The following is a 16,226-nucleotide window of genomic DNA, read 5'->3' as shown; positions in this document are numbered from 1 at the left end:
CTTCTCTCTCCCTCGCTCTCTCTCTCTCTTTCCCTCTCTCTCACTGCCAATATTCTCCAAGTGGTGACCTTCTCAGCAGCTGATGTGCAAGAAGCCAGTAAAGAGGCCGAGCTGTGAGAAATAAGATCTCAAAGCAGAAGAGGGGAAATGGAGTTTCCTACAGGATACACCAAACCCACTGCCAGGGCTGAGGAAGGATAATAACTGTACTGCCTTTGTGCAGAATCTAATTAAATAAAAAAGAAAAAAACTTGCTAGTTCCATGTTATTGCCTCATTAAATACCTACTCAGCCCCTCGTAGTCCCAGCCTTGCTAGATCGCTGAACAAATTTAATTCAGCGCCTGCTCTCAGCTGGAGCTTCCTTCTCGAAATGAGAAAAAATGGAGACAAGATGGGAGCGCAGGGAGCTGAGGCACGAGCAGAACCATTGGGACATTGATACAGAGATTTGGATTCCTGACACATCAGAATGGATGCTGTAACGGAAATAGCCTAGAGGACAGCTATTTCAGAAATAGTGATAATATTGATAGTACTTGGAATCCTGCTGCCATCAAATTACTATCCAGATATCAGCATTTGTGTAGTTATAAGAGGTGGAAGACTTTAGAAAGAAGTCATCTCAAGGCTTAGCATGAACTCATTTGCTAATTACCCTACAAACCAAGCCATGCATTAATTTAAAGCTCCACAAATTGGGGATTAAATATGGAGAGGTATGAGCAGACATTGTGTACCTTTAATGTATTTTCTCCTGCCCTCTGTAATTCAGACAAAGCTGATTGAGTCACAAATGGCGCACGGTCACTTCTGGTATACAGCTAATTTCTACGCCTGGAGTCGGAATCTTAATTTATCTAGCCTCAGAATCGTCATTTAGAGAGCTCCTGTTGCCTTTTTGTGTTGAAGATCTAATTCAGGAAATCAAAATCTGCCTCATGAAAGATACCGAATGAATCAGGTATGATATTTAGACTTGATTTGGCACTGTGCACATACACTCACTGGCCACTTTAATAGAAACACCTGTACCCTGCTCATTCATTCAATTCAATTCAGTTTTATTTGTATAGCGCTTTTTACAATGGACATTGTCTCAAAGCAGCTTTACAGAAACATATAAACACGGGATACAGATTTTAAAAGTGTAAATTTATCCCAATTGCTGGTGGTGATGGTGGAGAGGAAAAACTCCCTAAGATGTTAAGAGGAAGAAACCTTGAGAGGAACCAGACTCAGAAGGGAACCCGTCCTCATCTGGGTAACAACGGATAGTGTGAAAGCAAAGGAAAGTTGATTATGGTTTTATATGAAGTCTGTCTGTTGAACTAGTCCACTGTGGCAACAGTGCACAAATTCATGTAAATACTGGTCAAGAGCTTTAGTTCATTTTTCCAATCTTCAACTGTCCAGTTTCTTGGCTGACAGGAGTAGAACCCAACGTGTTCCTCTGCTGTTGTAGCCGATCTGCCTTAAGGTTCAACATGCGGTGTGTTCTGTGATGATTTTCAGCTCATCACAGTTCCCATCATGAGTTCCTATCGCATTCCTGTCAGCTCAAACCAATCTGGCTATTCTCCTCTGTCCTCTCTCGTCAACAGGGCATTTCTGCCTACACTACTCCAGCTCACTGCACTGTCTTGTCTTTTTTTGCACCATTCTGTGTAAAACTCTATAGACTGTTTGCATGAAACACCCAGAAGATCAGCCAATTTTGAAATACACAAACCAGCTCATCTGGGACCAACAACCATGTCACGGTCAAACTGACTGGATCACATTAGCCCCCAACAAGAAGTCAGTATAGCTTTCCAGGAAGAATACATCTCCATCAAGGAAGACGATTTGCATAATATCCGCTGAGGCAAATCTGTGTGTTCTTCTTTTCATAGAATTTTTTTGTGATTTAAACTCAAGAACTCCTGACTGAAAAACTAAAAATAATTTTATATATATATATATATATATATATATATATGTGTGTGTGTGTGTGTGTGTGTGTGTGTGTGTGTGTGTATATAAGTATATATAGAGAGAGAGAGAGAGAAAGAAAGAGAGAGAGAGAGAAAGAGAGAGGGAGAGCATAAGTAGGATCTCAAAGTATTAGTCCACTACTAAGAACTTATTCAATCAGTTCAAGAGAATAATCAAATTTTTGTCAAATTCTATTTCTCAAACAGGATTCTTAGATAGATGTTTCTTTACCAAACTCTTAAATTAATTGTTCATTGGGTGTGTGTAGTGTTTTTAAAATAAATATCAGAAATAAAATCAGTCCTTGGCAGTGGATTCAGTTTTTCGGACTCTACTGTGTTACTGAAACAGGAGATATCAGGAATACTTGCAGTCAAGGTCAATCCAGTCATAGAGGATCAATACCAATGAAACATGACACTACCCAAGATCCCCCCCGCCCTCCTCTTCCAGACAACATTAGAATGGTATCATCGCATCACTTCCGGCCAATCTCGTCTATTCCCCAAAGGCAGTGAAAGTCGAGAGCTGACATTCAAATGTTTTGTGGTGCCCAACATCATTTGAATAATCCTCTGGCCTCATCTCAGTCACAACAGCCGCTACGAATGTATGCAAGAGACACATTTTAATAATTAAAGCAGGGATTTGACTTAATGGAACTGACCCTAGATCACAATTTATGTGGCCGGTCTGCCAGGACATTGTGAGTTATGTTGAGATTTTGTCAACTCACTCAGTCTGATTCACTCAGCACTAGAGTTATCGATTTTGCTTCCTGTCTGATTTGCGCCCCGATTAGCCAAGTCTGTAAAACAGTAGGGGGGACGTTTATGCTCTTTGATCAGCTTTCAGTCTGATCTAACATGATTTGAGAGTGCATTTGGTACAGTATGTGCGTGTGTGGACTGATTTGTTCCCCGGCATCCAAATCGGGAGGAACGATTTGTAGAACGCCCCAGCAGAGCACATTTGTTTAGCACTCAAATCCATTTTGTCCTTCCAACAGCTTATTTGTTTGTGCACGCGTGTGTGAGAGAGTCATCCCGAGACTATGTGAGTTAGTTTGCACTTGGCAATGGGTGTCTATGGCCTCGTCCACAGTAACACTGGTAATTTTGAAAATGCTGTTTTTATGTTTTGGCCACATTTTCAGTCAGATATCCAAAAGTTGCCCTTGTACAATGAAATGAAAATGACAGCAAATGCCATGCTGGGCATGCACACAGCATAGCCCAGGGGCGTTAGCTGGACTGTTAATCATCCGGGGCTGAGCCCAGATTCTTCTCCATCAATGTTTTTTTTTTTAAATCTACTTCTAAATAGACTGTTTCCATTCATTGTTTCTTGCATTCTTATTATAAAACTTGTCTTGGGTGGTATCACTGTGACTACCAGACTGGTAAAATATAAAACTTTTTGGTTATAAGATAAGATAAGATAAGATAACCTTTATTGATCCCACACTGGCGAAATTCCCTCGTTACAGCAGCTCAATTACACAAAAGACAGATAGGAAAGAATACACATTAAATAGGAACAGAATTGAAAATAAATAAATAAATAAAATTGTATGGGTTTATCTAACACAAGACTAGGCTAGTTTGGTGTCACTAGCCAAGGGGAGGCTCAACTATGCTATCATTGTATGGGTTTAGCTGCTACAGTACCATGCAAAATACATTAGCTTTCCTTATGCTCTGCTTATATCATGTTCGTGTAATTTGGAACTCCTATGGACATTTATACACATCGTTTTCCTGCTCAGCATGAGAGGATATTGATGTTTCAGTTTCAACCACTTTACTGGTAAAAAAAAAATAAATAAATTAAATTGGCATATATGCATTTTTCCTCTCACACTAACAGACTGTGTGAGCTTTCAGTATTCGGCAGAATTGAGACGTGTCAGCCAATAAGACACAAGTATTTCCACGGATTTTCCTGTAAACCCTGTCTGATTAGTTTTGCGTCCGTTCAATGAAGATACAAAGTACAGCACTGTCTTCTTTTACTGATGTTCAGTTACGTAGTGACAAACCGCTCCAAGAGGAGAATTATTCTGGGCTAAAGAAAAAAAATCTTTGGGGGTACAGCCCCTAATGCCCTAATTGCTCTCTTGCACATCACAGTGTCCTTTGTACTCAATATAAAGCATTACAACATGTTCAACATTTTGGATTTATAGCTATCACATGGCATTAGCATATATACGTATATGTATATATTTAACGCCTATCGGTTAAGAATCTGTATTGATAATTGGAAGGTTATGAGTTTAAACCCCAGTACTGCCAGAGAGCACTGTTTTGCGAAATGTATTTGCGAAACAGCATAGTACATCACCTACACATACATGCCTTACTGCAACAAATGAAATGTGTCCTTTTAATGTTGTCCTACAGTAAGAGGATGCAAGCCTTTGTTGGTCTATTGGAATGGGGGACCGGATTGATGAAAAGTGGTTAATTTCCCAAGGTTGAGTACACTGAATGGAATATGTAATTAGTCGCACTTCACATTTCACTCTTTTTTTGTGCTGCCTTCAAATGCATATGTATGAGAGAGAGAAAAACTCACTTTACGTAAATTGCTCTTGCGTTAATTTCGTACAGAACCAGCAAGTTTATTCAGGCTGAATGTGGCCTATTTGGGCCTGAAAATGCACGCAAACAGCTTGGTACATCAGGCCATACACATCTTAGCACAATAAATTAGGGGTCAGCAGTGTAAAAATATATCGTAATACCCAATCCGATACTTAATATTGTGAAAAACTGTTTAAACCGATCAGTGTTCTAACAATACTGATAATATCTGTGATAGCTCAGAAAAACGTACTGTGGCGTAATTGCTCACAATATGATTATACTGTCATATTACCAAGCCTTACTGGATTCAATACTGTCTTTCTAGAGTTTTACCAGTTTAGATCAATTCCTAAACATAAAGCAGTGTGTTTTCCCCATCCATCCCTCCTCCCTCCGATTGTTTCTCTCCTCTGAGTCACTTTCCGGCTCCTCTTATAAATCTCCACTGGACATGAGGTCCTTGAGTGGCCAAGGTCATCGGTGTCATTTGTCTGTCACTCCCACTCCATAGCTCGTTTTATTCTGCCATGTTTCGTCCGAGTCGGCTCTGTGCACTCGGCGAAGAAGAGTGTAAATATTGCCACAGCTACAAAAAGCATCAGCAATTCAGTCTCCCTCTGAAATCAACCCACAATTCTCCACAGCAGAATCAGCAAGCTGTCTGAACTCCAAGAAGCACAAGTGTCATCATTAAGTGTCATCACAAGTATCATCATTATAATCCTTTTTTCCTAGCTTCAGACAATGTAATGAGTGTCTTTCCTGGACACGTAGCGATAACTTAGACTTACTGGGTTTATTATGCTACTGACCTTTAAGGTGTCGTGGCATGGATTATCAATGGGGAAGAGATACGGGTCCTGCTTGAGAAATTTGTTGCTGTGCTTTTTGGTTCTTCTTAGGCCCTGTCCACATGAATATTTTAGCACTTTCAAAAATATGTAGAGGTTTTCCAGGCCAGATGAAAAGACTAAAGATTTCACCACCTATGAGGTGTTTTCAAAAAGCCTAACTATCAGTTGGGGGGGTAAAAGTAAAGTGAGCCAAAAAAAAAAACATTCAAAAATATCTGTGAACATGTGAACTTTAGTCGTTCAACATCTTACATAGAAATGATAGAAATGCAGATCTGTTATATGCACTGTGGGTGTTGTTGATAGATTGGTACACTTGTCACAAAAGAGCACTACAAGAGAGGAAAGAGTCTGCATGCTTCATACTCACAGTAGGATCAAACAGTCCAACACACACACACATGGAGTTCACAGTCTCCAGACAAGAGACTTCAGTTTTACCCCTACAATTACAGTCAAAGTAATTACAGTGATCACAAACACACATGGGAAGGGAGGGTGGGTGTTGGGAGGAACAAAGCTCTTTCTTTCTTTTTTCTATTTGCTTTGTCAATGCCTGGCGAAGGCAGACTACATTGCTTTCCACATGCGTGTGTGTGCAAGTTTAGTTAAATCACTCAGCCATCACCATTACATCACCACTCGGCAGAAGCGATCTGCATAACCACTGCCTGTTAGACCAAAAAAGGCAATGCTTAAAGAAATCAGTTTATAGCAATATTATGAGAACAAGTCAATTGATTAGAAAAATAGATTTTAACCTGTTACATGTCAAAACTGCATAATTGATAAAGCTCAGATTTTTTTTCGTTCATTCATCTTCAGTAACCACTCCATCATGGTGGATACAGGGAGAGAGCGAGAGGCAGGAATACACCCTGTACGGGATGCCAGTCCATCACAGGGCACCGTTCACACACACTCATTAACACCTATCTGCAATGTAGAGTAGCCAGTCCATCTACATGCAAGTTTGAGGTGGAGGAGGAAACCAGAGAACCTGGAGGAAGCCCACACAGGAACAGGGAGAAAATGTTCCGGATCGAACCAGGGACCATGGAGTAATGAGGTGTCAATGGTGATTAGTGATTGGTCATTGGGAATAATACTGATCAGTGATTGGTCACTGGGAAGAATTGTGATCAGTGATTGGTCATTGGGAACAATGGTGATCAGTGATTGGTCATTGAAAACAATGATGATCTTTAATTGGTCATTGGGAAAAGTGATCAGTGATTGGTCGTAGAGAAGAATGGGGATCAGTGTTTGATCAATGAGCACAATGATGGTGAGTGATTGGTCGTTGAGAACAATTAAGATCAGTGATTGGTTGAGAACAATGATGATCAGTGACTGCTCATTGAGAACAATTAAGATCAGCGATTAGTCGTTGAGAACAATGGCGATGAGTGATTGGCCCTTGAGAACAATGGTGATTACTGATTGGGTTTTAGGAACAATGGTGAGCAGCCATTTTGAGTCCTAGTCAATCAATAGTGTTTGCTCTGAAAGGCTTCAGTTGTCTTGCTAGGCCCTTTTTTTAAAAAAAAAATAAAGTAATTAAAGAGATATGTGTTCTGTCAGTAAACATTTCATGTTCATGGCATCAATGGATTTGATTGGAAGAGCTGTTCTGATTCAGTGCTTCATCCCTTGTGTAATCATCAGTAACTTTCAAAGCATGCATTTAAGACAATACGCATTGTCACAGCAAGAACTGACAGGCCCCAAGGCTGAAACTTAACTACAGAGGCCTGAACATTAGCCGGAATGATGACCATCCTGATACTAAACCCCAGAGAGAGTCCATGAATCTGTCACATATGAGGGGCAGCACTCTGAAACAGTAACCAAAGTGCGTGTAGAAGTGCTTCTGTATGTTTGGCATGATATCCAAGTGAGGATTTTGAGAGCGATTCAATTACTCATTTCCGCTGTGATGAAGCACAGCAGCTTGTAATAGAAATTCCACTGTGTGTGCTGAAGGACGTCTGCGACAGATTCTTCCCGTTCACGTCGCCAAGTCACCGAAATGAATCCCGCCAACCCCTCCCTCAACTGGAGAAGAATCAGCTTGGCAAACATTGCAGTCTCTTCGCATCATGGCTTTCTGAACCCAGTGTCCTCTCACTCTGTACGCAAGAAGAAGAAAAAAAGAAGTCGTATAAAAATACTTTGCAATTGGCCAGCTAGACACCTGTTTGTCCTGTCCCCCGTCCTATTTAGAAGTAGAGATCTCTTGTAACAGAAGCAGTGTACGTGGAATGCACCATTGTAGGGGTTAATCTTGCCACATTACATCGAGTGGCCTTGAGTGGCCAAGCGTGTTATTTGAGCTGTGCTTTGAGGCGGTTCACAGGCTAAGGAGAGGCTGAACAAATAGTACAAATGTGCTAATTGTGAAGAACCATGCACCTGTGTCATTGCTTAAAAATGCCTCTGAACCGGGTAGTATTTGATGAATAGGGCTGTCGGATTTCTTTAAAAGTGCGTTATATTCTAGTGACGTATTTGGTATTTGAATACATGCAACTAGTAATTAGCATATCATTTTATACTGCAACAGACAGTAAGTCATTGAGATGTCAGATTTTTCCCTCTTATTGCTGATAATTACTTAGATCATTAATTTACACAAGCCAACAGCATCCAGCATCCACCAAATTGTACCATCTGCCACTCATATTCATGTAGGAAGTATTTTATTTAGATTTTACCCTATCCTACATACACACATCCAGTTCAGACTGGCTTTGTTCACTATATCCGCTCAATACCTAGGGTACAATCAGTTCTGAGACAACGAGGGGCAAGTTTGTGTCAATTTGAGCCACAGAAGAAAACAATAGTAACAATTAGAAATTTCTTACGTGGATGTTAACATACAAATAAAATGTCCAAATTCAGTTTAAAATGTGGATCTTCAAATCTGTAAATATCCATCCATCCATCCATCCATCAATTTTCCATACCGCTTATCCTACACAGGGTTACAGAGGAGCCTGGAGCAGGGAACTCAAGGCACAAGGTGGGGTACACCCTAGATGGGGTGCCAACCTATCACAAGGCACAATCGCACAACCATTCACACACTACGGACAGTTTTGGAAATGCCTATAATGCATGTCTATCGATTGGGGGAGGAAACTGGAGTACCCGGAGGAAACCCCCAAAGCATGGGGAGAACATGCAAACTCCATGCCCACAAGGCTGAGGCGGGATTTGAACCCCCAGCCCAGGAGGTGGGAAGTGGTAGCTCAGCAGTTAATACGTTGGACTTCTGATCATAAGGTTGTGAGTTCACATCCCAGCACTGCCAAGCTGCCACTGTTGGGCCCTTGAGCAAGGCCCTTAACCCTCGACTGCTCAGAAGTATGACTGAGATAATTGTAGGATCATTCAACTGGCTGCCAAATGCTGTAATGTAATGAGGTGCGAGGCAAACGTGCCTCATACCCTTTGATTTAATGACATATATTGTATTGGTGGATGAATTCTTTAGTTGATGTATTATTTAATTAGTTAGGGTAAATTTGATGTGTACGACAGTCTATCCTATGTGCCATCGGATTTCTCCATAGTTTGGCTCTTATCCTTTGTCACAAGAGCTTCATCAATTAGAGACACTGAAAGCCTGTTCCCTCTCTAGACAGAACAGTCTGGGTATAATCACTGGGTGCTGTATCTCGACATGCAATCGTCCCCCTCAAAACGTCTGTTTAATTGGTCTGTGAGACTTTGTTGAGAGGAAAAAAAAGAAACAGACGGCAGAAATGAGGTCTATACCCTAATGACTGAACATGTCTCCACGTCCAGACACGACTGGTCGAGTGGCAGATTATTAACACCCCGTACCAGCGAATTCAGACAAGCCAGCCTCGTTAACAATGCTGCTCGTGAGAGGCATGCTCATCTTTTCATTTCGGGTTCCATCACATTTGTGGCCTGCTTTTCTTCTTTAGCCTCGCCTCTCCCTCGACTTGTCACTCGTATGGAAATCTTGAGACCCCTGCAAACACACCTGCTATCATCAGTTAGCAAGTGGTAATGAAGGCAGAGCCTGCAATTAACATGTGCTGGAGCTGTAATGTCTCTGAGGGTAGAAATAATATAATAATAATAATAATAATAATAATAATAATAACAAAAATTCATACATGTGCTTTGCATAGTAAAGTCACAGTAAACTTTATTTAAACATTTGAGATTAATATATTTCAGGGGAATTGAAGTACTGTGTTACTATGTGGCTTCAAAAGAAAATGTACCATAAGATAGTCCCTCGAGGATTTCACGATTTTGCGATCGCAGAAATGAACACAAAATCATGCAAAAGCCACAATATTCTGAGAAGCTTGCAATGAGTAAGCTTCAAATGAGTACAGCTACAAGATGAGTACAGCTACAGTAAAAAGTCTCATTTACCGACAAATATCACTGCGAAATACCGTGCAAAACTATTTCATGAAAAAAGCACATAAAACACTGCAAGTTGCAGTGCAGATTTTGAAGGAAAAAAAAAAAGCCAAGGCAAAATCACGCACTTTTTGCCACAACACTCTGCGAAATCCGGCACGGACTGATAGGAAGACTGGTAGCCTCTAATAAACGGCAGTAAAATGAATTGGTAATCATACAGTAAAACTAGCAGTCACTAAATTCTTGAGCTTCTGTTCTAATGATTGAAAGGTTATGACTCTTGTTATGATCCACTAAAAGAAGCACTAAAAGAAAACCTTCACAATAAACTAATTCTGTTTGTATTGAATCATTTGTGATATGCTTAGAGATTGTAATAGAGTTTATTGAATTTGCTGGTTGTAGCTGTATTGTCGTTATTCTCATCAGAACTTGTAGTAGTGAAGCAGTGAAGTAGTGAAGCGATGACCTCACAGGACAACATGGCTGTGAATAGGAGAACAAATTTCAACGATATCAACCATTAGGTTTCGTTGTTAGCGCCGAAAATCAAAAGAGCACCATCTCACCATTCTCCAGTGATGTTCAATATCATAGTAAAGAGGAATCCAATTCCAGATGTTTGGTGCAGACGCTGGACTCAAAGTTCCAAAATGCAATGTCCAGACTCAAGACTCGACTCGGCTAGTTAGCGAACTACAAGATGACTTCGATCATTTTTTTTTTTTACCTTTAACCATTTGACTTTATACTTGGACTGGAGGCTTACAGTAGATTCATCTAGCTAGAGTATTTATGATGATTAAAAATTTACGGTAAATATGATTAGAAATGTCACACAGAGACACCATGGCTGTAAAATGTGTGCTGTCTGCCAGAGTGTCTGTCTGTTTCTCTTTCTCACTCTCTCTCTCTCTCTCCATGTCTTTTTCTTCCAATATTCTACCCAGACAGCACACCAGAGCCAAGAGCTTATGCAATTCCCCCCCTAAGCTTCCGACTTGGCGATTAAGCCTTAAATTATGACCTCATTTCAGGATCCTACATAGACTGGAATAAAATATTTGATGGTTTAAGTGGATAGAATTGGACTGCACAGGTAAAGTGGATTGGTCGTTTTGATAGGGGGGTGGGGTCGGGGTTATGTGTATTTTCTCTCCCACTCACCAATTAGGTTCTCTTAATCAACCTCAAGATCAGCCTCATTCTCTTCTCATTTTACTGCCTATTTCTTTTGCAAATGAGATATTTGACTGCTCCAACCGCTGCTCAGAAATGTCCGAGCTCACGGACGAATCTTACAAAACACAACCTGCCTTGTAAACAGATACGTTTGCTCAAAAACAATGAGCTTTTTCAAAAAGAAATATTTGTTATGCAAATGAAAACAGATGATTGACAGGTTGACATTTAAAAGGTTGGCATTACCCTTGATACTCAGAAATCACACGGACGTTGGGACGATGTGAAATTTACAGCTTTACAGCATAACATACGGCTTGTCTGTTAAGATCATGTGCTCCCTCTAGCCACCTTTACACCCGGTCTCGACATCCTTCTGCTGATGTGAAGGAGCTATATTAAGTAAAGAATAAAACCTGGCAATATTAAATAAAATATCAACATTTTTACAGATTTTTTTTCCCCCTATTTCAGTAATATGTTTTAGTTGATGTTAAACAAAATGTTACATCTTTACTGATATTCCCCCCCCCTTTCATAGTGTTAAATAATTTCTTTTTGTAGTTATGAAATAATATAACTTTCTCCTTATTTTCAATGTTAAATTTTTCATAGATTTTAATAAAATTTTCCATGTTTACAGATGTATTTCTCTACATTTTAGTATTAGCTAATTTCTTAGCTTTTTGTAGATATTAAATAAAATAAAAACTTTTTTTTTTTTTTTTTACAGATTTTCTCCTTTTCAGCTTTAAATAATTTGTCTTTGATGATAACATTCCTCAAAGGCTTTTTTTTTATTTGTTTAAGTTTTTTGTAGATACTAAATATTATAAAATATTTTCACAATTACAGATTTCCCTTCTTTTCAGTGGTAAAATATTTATTAAATAGAATGTTAAGATGTCTACAGACATCGTCTTACTTTTCCTCCACCAGAGTGTTAAATATTCAATTTTTGTAACTATATATATATCATTATACATACAACATATATATATAGATAGATAGATAGATAGATAGATAGATACTTGACTGAAATGTTTCTCATGATCTTAAAAACATTTTGATCTGAAGGTGTATGATTAAATGTTTGAAATCAGTGTTATAGACGAAAATATAATTGTGCCGACATATTCGTTTCTTTCATTAGAAATATATTTTTTTACAATTTTTTTTTTATTTACAAAAATTTTTTTTATTATTTACAAAAATTTTTTTTTTAAATGGATGACTCTTAAGCGAAATATTCTGAAAAGAAGCCGATAAATGTCCAGCGTAGGTTGGAGCTTCTTTAATACTGTTTAAAAACCATCTCAGGGAAATTCCTCAAGAAATCGGTTGAGAAAGTGCCAAGAATACATTTCTGGAAATTCTCGGCAAAAAGGGCGTCTATTTTGAAGATGCTAAAATATGAAATTATTTTGACTTACTTTTGATATTTTGTCACAACATAATTCCCATAGTTCCTTTTGTGTTATTCCAGAGTTTTGATGACTTTATTGTTATTCTAAAATATGGGGAAAAAAATAAATAAATAAAAATAATGACCAGTAGTGTGTATATATATATGTGTGTGTGTGTGTGTGTGTATTGTATTACATACAATTAAAGGAATGTGAGCACTCACTGAGAATGATCTGTGTGTTTTGCTGTTTTTTGTGTTACAGAATTGAAGAAAAAAAAGAAAAAAGGCAGAGTTCATCACCTTGAACAGCTCCATTATCTCTTGAGCTTCTTTCATGCGACTCCCTGTGCCGGACTCCACAGCCAGAATGAACTGTGAGCAGGACTTCGGAGACGGGGGTATGAACGTCACTCTCACCCTCAGGTTGCTCATGCACGGCAAGGTAAAACGCGTGCACACACACACACACACACACACATACATGCAAGATAAAATATGCCCACCCTCACAGCTCATCCTGAAATAGCAAACCTCCAGCAATAGAAGCTTTGCGTTTTACACAGACAAGCTTATGATATTCACTTAAAATAATCTCTGTGCTATGATGCCTTTGGGATACTCACCCCATGATGCTTAACTCTAATGGGTTTTAAATGATTCCTTAACACGGGCTAACATTAAGGATATGCAAATGAGATCATAATAACCACGACCCCACCCCCACCCTGCTAGTTTTCATTCATACTTAGCCATATTAGCAATTTTTTTGTGGGTGGAGTGTTCGTTTAACACTGTGAGGGTTCAAGGAAACTCATTATTGGCCTGCCTGCACAATGAAGTCGTTAGAACCAGCACAGCACAGTGTTTTGCCTGTTGGCTTTACATGCCGGGCTTTTTTAACTTCATTTCCCATTTGCATGAAATTAATAATGTACAAGTCGTCAACTGTGATGAATGTCAATATAGAACAGGAGCATTGCTTAAGCATATGTTTGGTGGCCTGAGAAAACATCTCACCTGGTGACATTTAGACATTTACAGTATATACTATATAAGCAAGGGTTGTAATATCATTTGTATCTGTTTAATGCTCCAAATATCTATATTTGTATTCAGATTCAAAGCTGAAGTGGGTGTGGCTTAAGCCAGAATTTTTTTTTTCTTTCTTACACATGAACCCTACTACTATGCCTCCTAAATGCTGGGAGGGAAAACCTCAGAGGTAAAAATGCCAGAACTGTCAGCATGGTGTGTGAATTCTGGCCATACAAAATTCATACAGTACTGTGCAAAAGTCTTAGGCACCCTACTTTTTTTTTTTAGTACAAACTGTGCATTAGATTTTTTATTTTATGGCTTCTACATTATCAAATCAGTACAAAAACATTTTAGATTTCCAAGCATTAGTTTTCCAGCACAAAATTCAGTGTTACAGAAAAATGCTTACATGTCAACTCAATACTATATGATAATGAGGATGAAAATGATGTCATTCACAATCTATGTCCTTCAGAGTGACCACGTCAGATCCGAGCTGAACATAAGAGATTTTAGACTGACGTGTTGGACCACCATCATCAGTAAACCAACTGAGGGGATATTTTTTGGAAGAATGGTGTTCATGCCACCTGTACACTTCCAGAGATTTGTAGAATCAGTGCCAAGGCATGTTTGATTAGCAGCTCCTGGCTCTGAACTACTTGTTAATTATTCTCGTACAGCAGGTGTGCTTATTTTTTTGCCCACATGGCTTCTGGAACTGATTGACTGATTTTTTAAACATTTTTGTGGTAAATATATAACAGCACAGTGGAATCTGCTGTGTGATGTGTCGGTGTGGTTTTACCTGATGGTAGCTCATTACAGAACCTGGTGTGGGCCAGATTGTCAGAAATAAATGAGAATATAAAGATTTTATTTTAATAATCATGGAAAAAACTGACTGGTTATGCCGTTATAGGAAACTAATCCATGACAGAATGGTGTGAAGCAGACCGATGTGAAGACGGAAGCGTTTGAATTTTCTTATACCACAGCAATGAATGATACATTGTGCTTTTTAACCATTTCTAGTTACAATTAATGTTGTTGCAGATGTACAAGACGAGTTACTTTCTTCTATCACGTACTTTATACTGTATGTACACTAAAGTTCATACATCATTCAACTGAAATGCCACTTTTTTTTAACATATTTTGTTTCGTACGCATGAAGAATCCCTGAGAAATTAAATGTATAAGGTGATTTATTGCTTCAAGGATGAGCTTCTGACCTTCGAATGGCACAGAGAAAGCCTCGACAAGAACACGAAATAGCCTTATGTAATTGCGTCCTGCTTTATTTTAATCATGGATTTTGACTCCACAGACTAGCGAAGGATAACTAGAAGCCAGACAGCTGCTCTTATAATTGAAACCAATAATGGAATTTTCCGACTTTAAGAAATCATTTACTAAAGGTTCATTTCCTTTCTTATTTCACGTTCAGCCTCCTTTGTATATAGCCTGTGCGTTACAATGTGCACTTCCCTGCACCTTAAAAATCAAGGAGTCCAATAGTGGATTAGGCCGGTTTGTTAGAATTGGGACGAGGCCGAGTTGACAGACGGCTTCCTCGCCTAAACCAACAGACAGGTGTATGAGGGGAAAGTGCTCGGATCAATAAATTGACATTTGCCTCATGTCTGTTTTCTTTTTTCGCAGGAGGTCGGGAGCATCATAGGCAAGGTGAGTACCTCGCTGTCTGAGGTTTCGCTGCTCATTTGCATGCTATTTAAAGGGAACATCCACTCAAAATGAATTCCTGAGTTTATTTTTTTTTTCTTTGGCATGTTCATCCATTTTCATTTTGGTTAACAGTTTTCTAGATTACCCACAATGCCATTTAACTACCTGGAGATACAGTAGAGGTGCTAGTGAAATTTAGCCCTCGCTTCAACTCTGCCTAAAGAGACTAATGCAGCGGCGCTTTAATCCCTAATCTTATTTTCACACTAGGAAGCAACATTCGAGTGGGATTTTCTCAGTTCTATGCAAGTTAGCTATGATGCGGTAAAGCGACAAATCCAAAAGATTGGCTCAAATGATTCCGCAGACCAATCCTATCATGTGTGCGGTCCCAGTTTTTTTCAGTTTCCCACTCACAAATTTAATTCCTACCTGCACCATCGGTGGCAGATTTGCCTCACACCTCCAGGGTTTGGGGCTTTGATTCCCGCCCCTGTGTGCGCAGAATTTGCATGTTCTCCCCGTGCTTCCGGGGTTTCCTCTGGGTACTCCGGTTTTCTCAATGCGTGTGTAATTGTGCCCTGCGATGGGTTGACACCCCATTCAGGGTGTCCCCCGCCTTGGGCCCCGAGTCCCCTGGGATAGGCTCCAGGCTCCCCCACGACTCTGAGTAGGATAAGCGGAATGGAAAATAGATGGATGGATGGATGGAAATAGTTTCCATTTACTAATTGACACACAAAAATGGAAGAAAACCAAGTGTAACCAAGGTTTCAAATTATCCCGTCTTACACGACCTCTCATTAAATGTGTATAGAGGCATTATGAAGAAAATAAAGCTTGGGAGGAGGCTTTGCTTCTGGTGAGTGTCCGTAGATAATACAGTTAGCTCGCTTTCCTAATCTGTCAGTGAAGCTAGTACGAAGCCTAGTATGTAACACGTTAATCAAAGTTTAATGCATTTTAAACAAGTCGTATAATAGGCCGTAGGGTATTCAAGCTGTCCACTAGTCGCAGCCATTAGAAGAAGAAGCCTTTGTTTGTCTCAGTGAAATTCTTTGTTCGCACA

The 16,226-nt window shown here is 39.4% G+C and overlaps 1 protein-coding gene across 7 annotated transcripts in view; it reads left to right on the top strand.

Moving 5' to 3' along the window:
• pcbp4 (poly(rC) binding protein 4) overlaps window positions 1-16,226 on the top strand; it is a 102,295-nt gene that overhangs the window by 34,108 nt on the left and 51,961 nt on the right. For 5 of the 7 annotated variants that reach the window (XM_053652639.1, XM_053652638.1, XM_053652637.1 and 2 more), the window contains exons 2-3: window positions 12,693-12,872; window positions 15,134-15,157. In XM_053652639.1, the coding sequence (XP_053508614.1) occupies window positions 12,765-12,872; window positions 15,134-15,157 (132 nt within the window). In that variant the 5' untranslated portion in view covers window positions 12,693-12,764. Of the gene's footprint in view, window positions 1-10,938; window positions 12,873-15,133; window positions 15,158-16,226 lie in introns of those variants that run through there. The other 2 variants (XM_053652641.1, XM_053652640.1) reach the window with 1 other exon arrangement.

The sequence above is a fragment of the Ictalurus furcatus genome, chromosome 21 (assembly GCF_023375685.1).
Source record: "Ictalurus furcatus strain D&B chromosome 21, Billie_1.0, whole genome shotgun sequence".
Classification (NCBI taxonomy): domain Eukaryota; kingdom Metazoa; phylum Chordata; class Actinopteri; order Siluriformes; family Ictaluridae; genus Ictalurus; species Ictalurus furcatus.
This window is presented reverse-complemented; position numbering and strand designations above follow the sequence as displayed.